Source organism: Microplitis demolitor, chromosome 2, assembly GCF_026212275.2.
Source record: "Microplitis demolitor isolate Queensland-Clemson2020A chromosome 2, iyMicDemo2.1a, whole genome shotgun sequence".
NCBI lineage: Eukaryota > Metazoa > Arthropoda > Insecta > Hymenoptera > Braconidae > Microplitis > Microplitis demolitor.
This window is the reverse complement of record NC_068546.1, coordinates 418,172-435,374: the sequence shown is the minus strand read 5'-3', so window position 1 is coordinate 435,374 and position 17,203 is coordinate 418,172. Positions and strand designations below refer to the sequence as shown.

Here is a 17,203-nt window from a genome sequence, read left to right as displayed (position 1 = left end):
ATTTAAAATTAAATTTCCTACAAAAAAGGTCCTTACAAATTTTTACCTACACCCAATAATTACCGAGTTATTCAAATTTAAACTGAACTCCATTTTAGAAAACTTTAAAAATATAAAAACCAAAATTTACCTCCGACTTAAAATCAAAATTCCGCCTAAACTATTGATTTTATCAAAATTTTTCATTCTACACTTTCGATTTAAAATTAAATTTCCCACAAAAAAGGTCCTTACAAATTTCTTCTTACACCCAGTTATCTTCAAAAAAATCTCCAGAAATCCCAAAAAAAATTATTTCTGCCCTTCTAATTCCTTTTCCGTTTTTTTAAAAACAAAAAAAAAACAAATTCTCAGTAAAAAATCAAAGTTAAACGTCGGTAACGAAGAAAAAAGGACGCAAGCGCCGTCAGCATTGAACTTGATGCCCCTCAGTCTGGGGTTTGGTGACATCATCAATACAAGTGCTGGTGCTCTGGTCTCGTTTCTCAGAATTTTTATTTCCTTTCTCAATAACACTGTCATTATAATCACATAGTCTTTCTATTATCATGATTAATGAGTTTTCCTACACTCAGTTATCAATTTATCCAACAACTGCCGGCACTCAAGCGATTAAACTGAATAATGTGAGATGACATATTTGTTATTGTCTTTAAATTAAATCATCACTGACTAAAAGTTAAGTGTTCGATAATATGAGCAGCTCCTTGTTCTGATTGCGCGTAAAAAAAAAAATATATATATATATATATATATATATATATATATATAAAAACTTCCATTATAAATTTTTCTACTCCAGTTTTTAAGTCATTAAGTGTAATAATTCCAGTTAAAGTGACAATAAATAAGTAGTAATAAACATTTTAAATATATATATATATATATATATATATGATAAAAATGTCGGTAGAAATTGAAACTGAAGCCGGGCTACTCCAAGTCTTCGCTGGTATTTTAGGGTGCAGTATTCCCGCATTACGTCTTCTTATATCGATATTCTTAGGTAATTATCATATATTTGTATATTTATATATTTATTTTATGGCAATGGTTAATTATTAATTAATATTTTTAAGGTTTACCATTCGCATACATCCACCGTAAATATTTTATTAGACAGTCGCCGGAACTGCAGCATATTTTTTTTATAGTCTGCGGTATTTTTTTGGGATCATGGAATTTTGGTAATTATGTTTTTTTTTTTAATTTTAATTATAAGCTTGTGGGTAAATATGGATTTTATTTAAATTGCATTCACTTCTCTGGAGTTTTGACACTTAAATAAATTTATATTTTATAGAAATAACTTTTTTATGAGAAATATTATTATTTTAATAAATAATTTATTGAGGTATTGATAATTAACACATGATATATTATGTTTTTAATTTATAAAATGTTTTAGTAACTCACTAAATTATAATTTCATATAATCCATAGTTAAAACATTTAATTATTTAATTGTTATGGTGACGTAGTTTTTATGGGAATATTTTATATTTCGGTAGAATATAAAATGTTATTTCGCGGGTTGGTTGATGTGAGTCATGTGACAGTTTGTGACTCTGTGAAAACTGTATTAATGATGGAAAATGTTAAATCTATTTCTTTAACTTGATAAGCGTCAAAGTTTTAATTATCAGCTGGTTCGAATTTTTAAAAATTATTTCGCGCGAATATTTGAAAAGGGAGCTCGTAATTATTTTCATACTCAATATAAATGTCTAAATATAAAAGACCAAACCTCACTACGTATTAGTAATTTACTCCGCGAGTTTTTACTACACAGAAAAAAAGGATTTTCTGGCGCAAGAAAAATTTTTCATTATCAAATGAAAACAAAAATTTCCTTAGGACTAGAAAAAATTTATTGGCGCAAGAAAATTCTTTATCGCCCCTCGAAAATTTTACTTTTCAATTCATAATACAAAAATTATTCAGGGCAAGTAAAAAATTTTCTTGGGGCGAGTAAAATTTTTTGCGCAAAAAAATCCTTTTTTTCTCTGTACGATTTCATTCTGCATTTTTACAATAAATATTTTCCAAAACTCCCCTTCGTGTAAAATTCACTCCGAGATTAAATAAATAAAAAATCATCCACTCCGCGTTCATTCAGAAATTTTTTACAGTATACATATAAAGCTTAATTTAATTTGTCAGTTGAATTATTTATGTCTTTATATGTAATGATAAATATTCCTGTCTGAAAATAAAAATTAAAAATGATTCATATGGTAGACGCCTGTAAAAAGTAGTAGAGGATTCAAAAGAGTTAATTCTATTAAATATTATTCAATTTAACCCGTTCTTAATCACTTTTAATCGGATTTTACAACCAAGAATGTCCACCACATACATATATCCATATACATATATATATTTTTGTTACAATACATTAATCATTCATATATTATTTCATATACACTCTCACATAATCGATAATACATTTTTTTTTAATGAGATGATTTATTAATGCGGCAAATTTATATAAAATTATGTATGTATATATATTTGTTTTTGTACGGAACTGACTGAGATTGATTACAATTAATTGGTAATAAATTGTTTGTGTATATGTTTATGGATAAATAAAATGGATATTTACAGGATGGAATGTGGGCCATTCAGCATTAGCTTTGAGCGCTACGTACCTGATTTTGCTGATATTTGGAGGCTCAAGTGTGTCAATAGTCTTATCGTTTCTTTTTAATATGAGCTATCTGTCTTATGGTAAGTTTGTTTTTATTTACTTCTTTCTGTTTTCAATAAAGTAAATAAGGAAGCGCATATCTGAGCGGTGACTCGGCTAATTGACCAATTAGATTAATTGTTATTTTGCTGATATCGATAATTAGGTGATCAAAGTTTATCAGTAAAATAAACTTTCTTTTTTTTACAATTTTTATATAATTTTTATTGCGCCTCATTTTACCCCTCATAAATTTTTTTTTTAAATCAGGTCAAAATCAGGAAAAATATCTACTCGAAAGAAAAACTAAAATGAGAAAAATTAAATAAATTTTAAAAAAATGTTCGGTGGCTCATTTTACCTCACACTCAATTTATTTTTGACCAGGTCAAATTAATAATAAATATCGACTCGCTAAAAAAAGAAAAATTATAAAAACTGAATCAATTTCAAATTTTTTCGTTGGCCCATTTTACCCCACATACTATTTTTTTACAATTAGATCAAATTATCATCCAAAAATTACTAGTATAAAAATTAAAGTAAAATTATAAAAAAAATAAAATTCAAAAATTTTTTGAGTGGCTCATTTTACCCCACATAATTTTTTTTTACAATCAGACCAAATTATTATCAAAAAGTTACCAGTATAAAATTAAAGTAAAATTAAAAAAAAAAAAAGAACTAAAATTTTAAAAATTTTGAGCGGCCCATTTTACCCCACATACAATTTTATTTTTTTTAGGATTCACATTTACAGCAAACTCTTAATTTTATCCAAAAAAAAAAAAAAAAGGATTCTGACAAAATCCTCTGTCGCCATTTTTTTTTTTTTTTTTTTTTTTTTTTTTTTTCAAAAATCTATTCTCAAAAATTCTCGAAAATTCCACAAATTAAATCTCCAAAAATCTCAAAAATTGAAAACTTGATAAAATTTTCCAAAAATTAAAGCGGCCAAATCTTCATTAAAAAAAAAAAAGTTGTCATCAATTTGAAATAAAAAATAAAAAATTCCCCAGGATACTGGTCGACATCAACGGATGATTACGACATAAAATGGACGATGCCGCACTGCGTATTAACATTAAGACTGATCGGAGTCGCGTTCAATTTATCCGATGGCTGTCAAGATGAATCAAAATTGTCTGCATACCAAAAAAAAGAGTGTCTAAAAAAAGTACCGAGTTTTTTGGAGCTCGCGGCTTTCGTCTACTTCCCAGGTTCCTTCCTCGTCGGGCCTCAATTCACACTCAAGCGCTACCAAAATTACGTCAGCGGACTGTTTGTTAAAGTGAGTATGAAAATAATAATAATTTTTATTACATATTATAGTAATTATCTCCATACTGTGTAATTACATCTTTTGTACTCGAAAATTCTGGGAATAAAATTTCTTTATTATATTAATAGTAATAAAAACAATTCATAACGGTGTTATAAAAAAAAAAGTTTTAAAAGTAAGACGTCAATGTATGAAATCAATGGAAAAATCTCTATTATGCTCGCGATAATCTAATTACATAACGTCTTTATGAGTAAGTAAATACTTATGCAAGACAGTAATTATTAATCACAATTATTATTTTAACTCGAGTAGATTTAATTTGTAAATTACGCGCGATTGTTATATTTTTTTTTTAATAAAAAACAATATTGCGTTCAAGGAATCGGGCGACGGATGGCCGGATCACATGGTCGCTGGTGCCAAGAGAACAGTTCAGGGACTTGGTTATTTATTCATGTATCAGCTAGGAATCTATTATATGTCTGATCAATACATGTTGGAGAAATTCTCTGGCCACAATTATTTCTCTAGGCTGCTGCTGGTTGGCTTGTGGGGAAGAATTCATTTGTATAAATATATTTCCTGCTGGCTTCTGAGTGAGGGGGTAAGAAAATTCGATTTGTATTGAGTTTTAACCCATGGTAGTTTTTTTTTTTTTTTTTTTTTTTATGATTTTTTAGGAGGAAGAATCTAGAATCTTATAAAGTTGTGGAAAGTTTTTTGGATTTTCTAGAAGATTTGTTGGATCTAGAAAATTTACAGAGTTTTCTGGATGACGGAATTTTTAAAATTATTCACAACTTAAGACGTTTTTTTAAAGTTCTGGATAATTTCATGTTCTTCTAAAAAGTTTGGAAAATTTTTAGAGTAGTGTTAGATATTCTAGATAATGAAAGAAATTTTTAAACGTTTCACTGGACTAGAATTTTGCAAACTTCTAGACAATTTAATAATCTTCTACATTTTTTAATAATTTAGGAATTTTTCCAAATTTTCTAGATAATTAATCTATTTCTGTATTTTTAAATTCGATTCGACAGTTTTTTAATGTTCTAGATAATTTAATAACTTTCTAGATTTCTTAACTTTCTAGGGTTTCAAAAATTTCTAGATTTTTTTCTAGTTTCTAGATAATTGTAAATTTCTCAACAACTTTTATTCGACTTTAGATTTTCTTTAAACTTCTAGATTGTTCAATAATTATCTAGAATGTTTCATTAACTTCTAGATTTTTTTCCAGCTTCTAGATAATTCAAAAACTCTTGAAATGTCATGTTTGACTTTAAAATTCTTTAAAAACTTATAGATGATTTAATAATTTTCTAGTATTTCAAAACTTTCTAGATTTTTTTCCAATTTCTAGATAATATCAAAATTTTCAAAAAGTTACATTTGACTTTGAATTTTCTTTAAACTTCTATATGATTAAATAACTCTCCAGTGTTTTGATAACTTCTAGATTATTTTCCCCAGCTTCTAGATAATTGTAAAATTTTTGAAATAATTTATTTTACTTCAAAATTTTTTGAAAACTCATAGATAATTTATTATCATGCTAGAGTTTCTTTTACTAACTTCTAGTTTCTTCAGCCTCTAGATAATTTCAAATTTTTTTCCATTCTCACTACTCTAGAATTTTTCTAAAACTTCTAGATGATTTTACAATGTCTTCTAACTTCCTAAAATATTTAATAAAATTTTTTAAATCTCCTAGACAATTTTGTATTTTTCTCGAGCTTTCCATTATCTACAATATTCTAGAATATTCCAAAAATCAAACTTTTTAAAAAAAATTTATATACAATTTCAAACTCCAATTAATATATATATACATAAATATATATATTAATTGAATTCTAGAATAATTAACTAGAAACAATAATAAATACAATTAAAAACTTTGAAGGTCTGCATGACATTTGGAATTTCCTATAATGGAAATGACGAGAACGGGTCAACAAAGTGGGACGGTTGCAAAAACGTCGATTTAATTAGATTTGAAAACGCAACTCAGTTCAACCATTACATCCAATCATTTAATATGAACACTAACGAATGGTGCGCCGAGTACATATACAAGCGCCTTAAATTCGTAGGATCTCGTTTCGCCAGCCAATTTTTAACTCTACTATTCCTCGCCATTTGGCACGGCTTCCATTCTGGTTACTACGTTACATTCTTCAATGAGTTTATTATAATGTACTTTGAGAAAGACGTAAGTTATAAAATATATTGTTTTTACTACTACTACTAAAATTTTTATTAAAACAATTTTTATTCAAATTGCAGGTCGCTTCCGCGCTAGTTAAGAATGATAGGCTCCAAGCGGCATTAAAAAATCCTCTGGCTAAAATCCCAGTCTGGATTGTTTTAAAACTCTACACCCTGATATTTATGGGTTACGCGACCGCTCCCTTCCTCCTGCTGTCCTACACTCGTTATATTAAAATTTACACAAGTGTTTATTTCACAGGACACTTTATATTCCTCTCTTATCCTATCGTTGCTCCGTTTGTGAAGCCTATGCTCCGTGGAACTAAAAAAGTTCGAGCAGATTAGTCAATAAATATTAATAATAATAATTTATTTAATTAATTAATGCAATAAAATGCACACTAATCGTGCCTTTAGCACACTACATACTATACACATTTTGTAATTATTAATTGTTAGACACTTGTTCAAATAAATCAGAGTGACAATTATTTTCCTTATTTTTTTTAAATTTATTATAGAACCCGTTTAAATAAAAACCCGGTAATTGTTCTTAGCCCGCGAACTTTAAAATTTTTAAAATTTGTTTATTACCAAATAAATTACGTAGTTACCATTTTATTATAATATATTGTTGTTGGTACTCATTTTACTGAAAATAGTCCCAACTTGACAGATATCGGATCAATTTTTGTAAAAAAAATTTTTGGACAAAAGTTAGATTCAAATTTTTTGAAAATTCGTAATAATGATGTTTTGCTGGCACAGTTGAAAAGAGTGTAGAATTTCCTGTAGTTTGAATACCCACATCACTATGTTTGGACATACGCAACTTAATTCTAATTAATCTCATTAGTTAAGGGATTAATTAATCAAATAACCACTATCTCGTAATATATCGTTGTTGGTACTCATTTTACGCGTAATTGCATCAATTTTAAGAATATCGTAGTCATTTTATCAAAAAAAATTTTTAACTCTCAGAAAATAAAAAAAACATCTTTTTAATCACGAATCTAAAACTAAAATTTTTATAAAATTTTATCGTTAATACTCTCAGCTAAAGAAGCGAAAATTTCTAAATTATTCTCTCATAACCTGAATTTTCCATGATGGCAGCGCCAGCCTTCGGCTCAAGTTAACCTCCACTCAATTCTATTCCATTAACAAAAAAAATAAAACATTCTACTAAAAAATAAGGACAAAATTTCCGCCAAAAATATCGCTCCTAAATAATTAATAACGGGTACTAATTAATAACCACCAAGTTTAAGAGCTGTGACGATAATAAAATATTTTAAACCATTATTCATCAGACAACAAAGTTTTATTTATTAACGTTTTTTTTTTTTTTTTTTATAAAAAAATAGTTTACATATATTCATAATTATTATCTATCATAACCGCAAAATTTTCACTGATTTACATTTTCAAAATTTTTATTTCCTGTCTACTTATTATTATTTTTTTTTTCTAAAAATTCTTCAAAATTTTTCAAAAATTTTTTTTTTTCTTTACTAAAAATCATTAAGATTTTATTGGAGATCAGTGAAATATTTTACTGATAATTAATCATACTCATATTTATATATTTATATTTATATTAACAATCAAAGATATTTATATTTTATTTGGCTGTTGGCACGCGTGATTTCGTGGCGCTTCAATAGGGACCGCCAGTTCCCGAAGATGGCGGCCCATAGCTGTCCTGTGGTGCTGCCGGTGGCCCATAGCTTCCCGACTGTTCTTTCTGTCCCAAAAAAAAAAAAAAAAACAAACCCAATGAATATTTATCTCAATTACAAAAAAAAAATCAAAAAATTACCTGAGTCTTGTAGCGAATGAAGTAGACCTCGGGTTTGCTGGGCTGCGTGGGCGCAGGCGTCGGCACAACGACATCTGGCGCCTCCTCAGGCTTCTTAACCAGGACATAAATCAAAGTTTTCTGCTCATCCTGGGGTACTACAGGAATTACTGGCGCCGTTGGGGTTGGGGGAGTCGGGGCCTTGATGAAAACAATCTTGTAATGTTTCTGTGGTGCAGCTGCCGGTGGTAAGTACTTTGGCGGTTTGTATTCAGGTGCTTCTGGGGGAGGTACATGAACATAAACGTGCTTGTGAATCACCGATGGCCGCTGTGGTGGTCCATAAGAATCAACTGGTCCCGATGGGTAACCACCTCCACCACTATGTCCAGGTGATGGCGGGAAATATGAATCTACTGGTGGCTCTGGCGCTGGTTTTGCCCACGCAAATCCCAGTATCATAAAATAAATCTGTCAAAATTAAATTATTTTTATTATTATTTATAATTAACGCTTTCATTTTTATTTTATAATTTATTCCTATTGTCTGCACTCATTATTATTATTATTATTTTACTAATTAAACTAAACTCCTTTAGCCGTATAATTACTTCCTGTAGAAAGCAACACGTACACAGAAGAAAATTATTTATTGGTACAAGAAAAATTTTTAATTATAAAATTTAAAAAAAAAATTTTTTTTAATTATAAAAAAAATTTCTTCGCTCAAAAAAAAAAAAATTGCTTGACAAAAAAAAAGTTTTTTGAGGCAAGAAATTCTTTTTGCGTACACTCAAAAAAAAAAAATACTATGGCTTTGTATAAAAAATTAAAAAAAAATCACTGGCACAGAACAATATCACGAAAAAAAATCACAATCACTTACAATAAGCCCCCGCATGATAAAAAAATAATAATCGAAGAACACAATTAAGATTTATCGATCCAAGTTATGATAAAACTAGACCACGGATACTTTTCACTAGGCGATCGCGAGTCTTGTGTCCGGATTTCGTTCTTCTTCGCAACTTTTATACCTCCTAGTTGACGGTACCTTGTCCGCGGACCGTAATACACTCAGTGTCCATACATGCCGAGGTAAATGTGTGGGTAAGTCCGCAATGTAGACGATATATAGACCAATATTGGCTGTACTGTTACTGTTTTACACTCACCTGCGCCTTCTATTCCCTTCATTTCCCCCGATTTTTTATGGGACCCATCAGCTACATTAATCACGTACACATGTACACATATATACATACATGAGAGCAGCATTTGCTCGAACAATCAATCAAAATCGTTCAGACAAAGTCGCATTAGTCTTGACAATGACTAGGAATTTAATTATTTTATTTATTTAATTATTTTGTTTACTTATTTATTTTATTTATTTTTTTTTTTTTTTATACAATTGAGTGAAATCTTTTGGCAATTAAGCTAACTCACGGCATAATTTCGAAAGGAAACCACATGGATGATATTTGTATGTGTGTGGACGGGCAAGAAATAAATGAGCAGATGAATTTAGTGATGCAGAGGAATGTATAAATGTCGATTGATGCATGACTTTTACATGTTAACTGTTGGTTTAAAGTTTCAGAGGTTGTTACTTTTTTTTTTTTTTTTTTTTTAAACTCCATCAACGCACTTGTGTGAGATGGGAACGCAATCATGGTAGAAATCATCGTTGTATCATCGAGAAAGGAAGAATATATGAGCCGAGAGTCGTTAATACGATCGTTTATCTATTAGAACGGTTTTGAAGTGCGTAATCTAGTTGAGTAATGGGCAATAAGTGGATGCTTTTTTCAATTTTCATCATACGGTTATTACTTTTTTACTTTAATATGGAGATGAGGAAATGTGAGTTGCGTAATTTTTGAGATTATTCTGTTTTTTAGAAGATTTCCTGATTTATTTGAATAGAGATGTTTTAGGGTTTTTTGGTAGATAAGTTGAGAATTTCGGATGAGGGGAATTTTTTGAAAGCTCTAGATGATTTTGGTGTTTTCTAGATTTAAATTTTGATTTTATAGAATTTTTTTAGGGATATATAAATTTATGACTTGAGTTGGGAAAATTTTTGAATTTTCTAGACAATTTTATAGTTTTCTGGTGTTTTTGATTTCTAGAATTTTTTTGAGTTTTCTATTTTCAAAATTCCTTGAATATTTCAATGGCTGTGGGATTTTTTCCAAATTTTGTGGACAGTTTTAGTTTCTAGATTTATTATGAGAGATTTTGGAATGTTTCAATCTTCTAGATTGTTTTTGAATTCCTGATAAATTTCAATCAACTTCAAAAATTTTGAAATTTTCTAGACAATTCGACAATTTTCTCAAATGCTAAAAAGAATTCTAGAATTTTTTCGGAGTTTTCTAAATTATTTTAAAATTTTTGATGAATTTCAATCAATTCTAGAATTCTTTTTAGATTCTCTAGACGAATTCATGCCTTTCTAGACTATTTTTATAAAATTCTAGAATTTTTCGGAGTTTTCTCGATTATTTCAAAATTTCTGAAATGTCACTCGATTCTAGAATTCTGCAATAGTCTAGACAATTTCATATTTTTCTAGATTATTAAAAAGAATTCTAGAATTCTTTAATTTTCCAGATGATCTAAAAAACTTCTTTAACATACCATTCGATTCTGAAACTTTTCTCAATCTTCTAGACAATTTCATGACTTTCTAGAGTATTTCAAAAATTTTCTAGAAATCGCCAGTTTTCCAGATAATTTCTACATTTCTCTCAACTTTAATCAACTCCAGAATTCTTTTAAAATTTCCTAGATAATTTCATGACTTCCTAGAATATTTCATAAAAATTCTAGAATTTTCCGGAGTTTTCTGGGTTATTTCTAAATTTCTCCTATCTTTAATCAACTCCAAAACTCTTCTAAAATTTCCCAGCCAATTTTATAACTTTCTAGAGTTTTCAAAATTTTCTAGAACTTTAAAGTTTTCCAAATAATTTTAAAATTTCTCCAAATTCCAATCAACTCCACAATCTTTCAAAATCTCCTATCCAATTTCATCAGACTCTAAATCCTTAAAAAAATGTCAAAAATTTTTCACAACATTTTACATAATCCATAAATTCCTAAAATATTAAACTCGACTATTTGCATAACATTTACAATTAAAATTTATTTAAATCCAAGAAAACATGTCAATTACACAATACATATAATAAAATAATATAAAGAAGACACTTCCTGCAAGCATTATTCGATGATCGAGGGCGTTGCGAGGATTTATTATATTTTTCGGCATAGAAAGACAGGATACAGATTGACTCCAGTCAGACTGACTGACTGACTGACTGACTGGTGAGTGAGTGAATAAACTGTAAAAAATACTGGACAAGTAAATTTATTGCCTGTACCTAGACAATGGCTAGAGTGCAATCTTTGATTTTCGCTTGTGATAAAAATGGTTCAACGCTGGCCTAAGCTAATTAACGTACTCTTTTTTCATCCTTAACACAAAGGATTTTTTTACATTTTCATTTTCTGAAGACGGCTTATTAGCGACAATATGGCGTACGTGAAATTATTTTTAATTTATTGTTTATTCGCGATTGATTCGTTGCGCAAGAATTTCGTGCGGGGAATAACAAATCGTGTTGTTTATTTTTTCGAGCCGTCAGTTGTCATGTGGAAGTCGTCATACAGCTACAGGTTACTAAAAGTGAGAGATCGAATTAAGGGAATTCAAAATAGAGATAGAAAATAGAGAAGATTAAGACTGGTACGGTTCCGCTAATTGGTATTCTTCAGGGAGTCTTCCGCGCAAGTAAAGTTGGCAAATCGACGTGAACTTTCACTTACTCGACTTCCGGGCACACGTGATACACTATTTTTTCTATTTACTTACATATTTTTTTTTTTTTATTTATTCAACTTACTTTTATTATTATTTATAATTTTTTTTGTTTAAATCAGACGGCTTTTAATTCAAGTAAGATGATGGAACCTCTTAAATCGAGAGGAGGCTCCATCCTTTCGATGGACCACTTTCTCTGTATCTGGGAATTTTATAAAATATTACAAAATAAATAATGGGAGAATTGATCAGTTATAAAAAAAAAAAAAAATAATAATAATAAAATGGACCTTGAAAACCGAATGTTTTATTTTATCGTCTTCCGCAATTGACCGCCTTCGAGTGAAAGTTTAACCATAAAAGTTTTTTTTTTTTGATTTACGAAAAGAAAACTTAAAAAAAAAAGTTACATGGAGAAGAGTTTAAATAATTACGAGATGTGATTTTGTTGTGCCTTTTTACACGGAAGATGTTTTCTTGTAGTTATTTTTTATAGTTAAATTTTATTGCATGTTAATGTTTTTTTTTTTTTTATTTCATTTTATTCATTACCAAGTATTATTATTTTTAAATAAAACTTTTAAATTAAATAACTCATGAATTATTGAATTTAACAAAAAAAGTAAAGAATCATTTTTTGTAGGAAATTTTATCCTCTGTAAATTTGTATTCATGTGATTTTTTTGTATCTGTGATAAATAAACTGTAAATTTAATTTGAAGCACAGCGAATAAGGTTAAAAAATTTTGAATTGATATTCTAGTGTTTAAATTAAGATTACGACTAAAATATTGAAAATATGAAAAATTTATAAGAATACTTTTTTGTAGAAAATTAAATTTCCTATAAAAAAGTATAGAATGACTTTAGTCGTAAGTTCAATAGTTTGGCTGCAATTTTAATTCAAAGTCTAGTAGGCGTATTTGCTACATGTTAGTTTGCGCAGTCTCTGCAACGCGGCGCATCGTCGCACAAAATTCTCACTTCCAGACTCAGATTTTAGTGTCTTTGTGATATTAAACGTGTAATTTTGTTTTTTTATAGAAACTGCTACCCAATATGCGTAAATTTCAGCTGTAAAGTTTTTTTTGTCGTATAAAAAAATTAATTTTCGTAATCGTGACAATTCTTTATTTTTATATCGAACTCTGACCTATAGAACTAAAAGCGAGTAATCGAGTGGATTTTTTCATAATTATTTTTGTGTATAAAAATTTTCATAGGGCCGTAAAAAAAATTTAATATTGAAATAAAAAAAAAAAAAAATCAAAACAACCGTATTATTGAATCAGTAAAAATAAAAAGTATATTAAATATGAAAGTAAATTGAGAAAGCTTAAGATGACAGAGTCGCTTGTACAGATACGAGGCATCTCCATTAAATGGAAACAATAAAATTACGGAACACGGAAAAAGTTATAATAGTAATACCTTGTATACTAGTTTATTAACACTAGACAGGTTTATTGACGGTAAAGGAATGCGTAAACCTGTAATTATTCACTGTTTATGCAACATCTAATCTCGGGTTAAAACCCGCGTCAGTGAAACTGCATCGAATCTTTTTAGGCAAGAGATTGTCGAGTTTGGCCGTGAGCCAAAAGCCTTTAGTCCAATAATGGCAATAGTCACTAAGGTTGCAATACTTTTACACATATCTATACATATGTATCTATATATATATGTATATTAGACTGTGCAAAAAAAACTGAGTATCTTTTTTTCATGAATGGGTTTTATTAAAGTTAAGAGATCGCTAATCGTAATTTTTTATCCCCCATTTAAATCACATGGGAATTTTTTTTTCATTTGGAATTTTATAACTCGTTAGTGAATCAGTGGATCGAAAAAGTTGATATACATTTTTTGTTGGAAATTGAACGCTGTACAAAAAAGGTCTCTTATCATTTTTTGATAAATTTACTTTTTTAAAAGTTATTCGAGGTCAAACGAAAATTCATAGTAAATTTTATAATTATGTGACATTGCCGAAACTATACGACTTATCACAAAATGTTATAGGACCTTTTTTGTAGATAATTTCATTCCCCACAACTTATCTCTTACATAGTTTTCAAAATTCCTGAAAACTCTTTAGATATTTGCATTTAAATGTCAGTTTATCAAGAAATCGTATTTCGGCCGATTTTAATTAATTACTTTTAAATGCAAATAACTAAAGAACTTTCAAAAATTTCGGAAACTTCATAATAGATCATTTGTAGACAATTAAATTATCTACAAAAAAGGTCCTATAACATTTTGTGATAAGTCTGATAGTTTCGCCAATATCACATAATTATGAAATTTACTATGAATTTCCTCTGCCCTCGAATAACTTTTGAAAAATTAAATTTATCAAAAAATAACAAGAGACCTTTTTTGTACAGCGTTCAATTTCCCCCCGAAATATATATCGACCTTTTCGATCCACTGATTCACTCGTTATAAAATTCAAAATAAAAAACCCATGTTGTTTAAATGGCCATAAAAAATTACAATTAGCGACCTCTTAATTAAAATATTAAGGGCTCAAATTTTTACAAGACCTTTATTTTGCTACACACAAAAATTTCAAACCCATTCATAAAAAAATAGTCAGTTTTTTTAACACATCCATATATATATATACTAGTTAAATAAATGTGAAAGGATTTACTGATCCCAGGCATATATTTTATTTTATTTATACTTATACACACAAGTGGGTGACCATTGGAGAGTTTTGATCACACGAGCGGGTGAAAGCAGATGGATCAAAGGTCGCGGCACCTGCTACCTGGTTAGTTCCTTAGTTGTCTATCCTCTCCTTGTTCTCGAGCTCCTGACGTCTCCTCGAAATTCACCCAGGTGAAAGTCGCTTCTCTCTACCGCCTGCCATTCAGCCGCTGTTTTATTAAAATATTAAGCTTATAGGAGAGGTAAGTTGGTAATAATGAAAAAAATAATTTTTTTTTTTTATCTTTTATGTAAAAAAATACATAAAGAAGCTTTATTTCGCCACCGTTTTTGTTGCAAAAAAGTGTATTACGTATAAAAATAAAGAGGTCCATTATACCTCGACATTGCGCGCCATAGTCGTGTTGGTCATTTATAACAAAGTCGTCGATTCGTTATCGTATCGTTTACAAAATATCCTGATCTTCAGACACGTATATTATAATTACAATTGTACGACATTAATAATAATAATATTATTAATATAAAAAAAAAAAAAAAAATATATATATATAATATCATAAATCAACAATTAATAAGGAAAAGAACATGGTACAAAAAGGTAGAGAGAAGAGTACTAGGTAGCGTAAGGCCGATCGTTGCGGGCATCGGACGATCGACTTTGCGCTACCGCGTCGAACGTGGAACGGGCGCACGTTTAAATCTGCGCTCGCACGTGCGTTTGTTAAGTACGATATTTATAATAATATTAATAATAATGATAATTATAATAATGATGATCGTTAAATTAATGAGTAGAGCAGAAGGTCGAGGAGAATTTACTATGAGAATCGGTATCGTAGTCTCCGGTTCTCATTGTAATCGTTGGTGTTGCTGCTGGTTATCAATTGACTAGTATGGACCAGATTGTCCAGGTGGTCCGTAGTTGCCACTTGGTCCGCTTGGTCCAGATCCACCGTGTCCGTCACCACCACCAATTCCACCGCCGATTGATCCACTTCCTCCACCAATTGATCCACCATGTGATCCACCACCGATTGATCCACCGCCAATTCCACTTCCTCCACCGATTGATCCACCACCAATTGAGCCTCCACCGATTGATCCACCGCCGATTGATCCACCACCGATTGATCCACCACCGATTGAGCCACCTTCTTTCTGCAATTTCAAATACAAAATATTAAGTAATTTTATTTATTATTAATTAGTAAGTTAATTAGTGGAAAGTGATTATTACCTGGGTCTTGTATTTGATGAAGTAGACCTCGGGTTTAGATGGTTGAGTTGGTGCAGCAGTGGGCAAGTTTATTTCTGGAGCATCTTCGGGTTTCTTAACCAAAACGTAGATAAGAGTTTTCTGTTCGTCTTGTTGGAGAGCTGGTATGACAGGTGCAGTTGGTGCTGGTGGGGTTGGTGCCTTGATGAAAATAATTTTGTAGTGTTTCTGTGGTGCAGCAGTTTGGAGCTGAGGTCTGAATGGACGTTCTTCTGGTGCTTCTGGTGGTGGAACGTGTACGTAAATGTGTTTCTGGATTAAAGCACCACCACTGCTTCCACCGCCGAATCCACCGGATCCACCGCCGAATCCAGATCCACCACTAAATCCCCCAGACCCACCACTGAATCCACCAGACCCACCACTGAATCCACCGGATCCACCACTGAATCCACCAGATCCACCGAATGAACTAGATCCACCGCTGAATCCACCTAAACTAGATCCACCCCCAAACCCACCTAAACTAGATCCACCTCCAAATCCACCCAGTGACAAACCACCCCCATGTCCACCAGATCCACCGTGTCCACCTCCTAGCCCCCCGGATCCACCTGGCGCTCCATAGCTGCTACTGGGTTGCTGATACGAGTAACCAGCTTCCGGTCGTGCCATCGCCACTGCGGCGAGCGCAACGATCTGTTTTAAAACAAATAAATTTTCTCATTAGTCTCAAGCATAAAAAAAGTAACTCTTAAGTGAAAGTCACCGAGGATCCACAGTCCCAATGCGGAAACATTTAAATTAAAATATATATAGATGTAACTTACCATGAATACTCTCATGATTGCAAATGTATCTGGGTAATAACTTAACGACCAGTCGATTTACCTCGACTATTAAAAGTTATAGAAACACAAATTGGATCTTTATAAAATAATATAACAAATTAGAGAGCTGGTGATGTGCTGAAGCTCTTGATTTGAGAACTGATGCTTCTTAGTCCTCTGTACCGCGGCTTTTATACGGACGAGCGACCGTCCCAGGTCGAGTCTCTCGAGGTGCTCGGGAGAGGGTCCAACTCGTCCCGCACTGGCCCCCAAGACCTCACTATACTTTACCTTCCTCAGACACATCATGCCAACAATCACCTATTGCTGGAGATGCCACCGGTGGACACATACATTATACATTACACATAAGCCATACGACATCATACATCATTTACTTTTTATCATCGCTTTTCCCACGTTACCTTAAATCATACTGATTGACACATTAATTATTTTTGTCATCTTTTATTTACTGGCGTGAGATACTTTTTTCATAAGTCGGTTAATAAGACCGATAGAATTTCATTATTTTACGTGGCTATGTTTTATATGATTTTATTAAACGCGTGTGCTTTGGATAATTGCATGACTATATGATAAATGTATGTAATCTTACACTGATAATTAATACCTTTCAGCGAAATA

At 30.6% G+C, this 17,203-nt stretch overlaps 2 protein-coding genes across 2 annotated transcripts; one reads left to right on the top strand and one right to left on the bottom strand.

Moving 5' to 3' along the window:
- The first annotated feature begins 298 nt into the window (after positions 1 to 298).
- On the top strand, positions 299 to 6,691 carry LOC103580261 (lysophospholipid acyltransferase 5). Its single transcript, XM_014439801.2, has 7 exons — positions 299 to 1,006; positions 1,080 to 1,187; positions 2,611 to 2,733; positions 3,712 to 3,983; positions 4,357 to 4,581; positions 5,884 to 6,192; positions 6,267 to 6,691. The coding sequence occupies exons 1-7, from the start codon at positions 895 to 897 to the stop codon at positions 6,534 to 6,536; spliced, it is 1,419 nt and encodes a 472-aa protein (XP_014295287.1). The 5' UTR covers positions 299 to 894; the 3' UTR covers positions 6,537 to 6,691.
- An 898-nt stretch (positions 6,692 to 7,589) lies between these two features.
- Positions 7,590 to 16,716, bottom strand: LOC103580263 (pupal cuticle protein 36). Its single transcript, XM_008561951.3, has 5 exons — positions 16,556 to 16,716; positions 15,747 to 16,424; positions 15,448 to 15,667; positions 8,017 to 8,315; positions 7,590 to 7,941 (listed from the first exon to the last, which is right to left on the bottom strand). The coding sequence occupies exons 1-5, from the start codon at positions 16,568 to 16,570 to the stop codon at positions 7,855 to 7,857; spliced, it is 1,299 nt and encodes a 432-aa protein (XP_008560173.2). The 5' UTR covers positions 16,571 to 16,716; the 3' UTR covers positions 7,590 to 7,854.
- Between the last annotated feature and the right edge of the window lie 487 nt (positions 16,717 to 17,203).

Bases quoted from the DNA above. Each gene is read 5' to 3' on its own strand.
- LOC103580261 (XM_014439801.2), top strand. From the start codon at position 895: ATGATAAAAATGTCGGTAGAAATTGAAACTGAAGCCGGGCTACTCCAA. The intron at 2,734-3,711 runs GTAAGTTTGTTT...AAAATTCCCCAG, and splicing joins TATGAGCTATCTGTCTTATG to GATACTGGTCGACATCAACG. The intron at 3,984-4,356 runs GTGAGTATGAAA...ATTGCGTTCAAG, and splicing joins TCAGCGGACTGTTTGTTAAA to GAATCGGGCGACGGATGGCC.
- LOC103580263 (XM_008561951.3), bottom strand. The intron at 8,316-15,447 runs GCGGACCAAGTG...AGCGGCCATCGG, and splicing joins ACACGGTGGATCTGGACCAA to TGATTCACAAGCACGTTTAT. The intron at 7,942-8,016 runs GTAATTTTTTGA...TTTTTGGGACAG, and splicing joins TCATTCGCTACAAGACTCAG to AAAGAACAGTCGGGAAGCTA.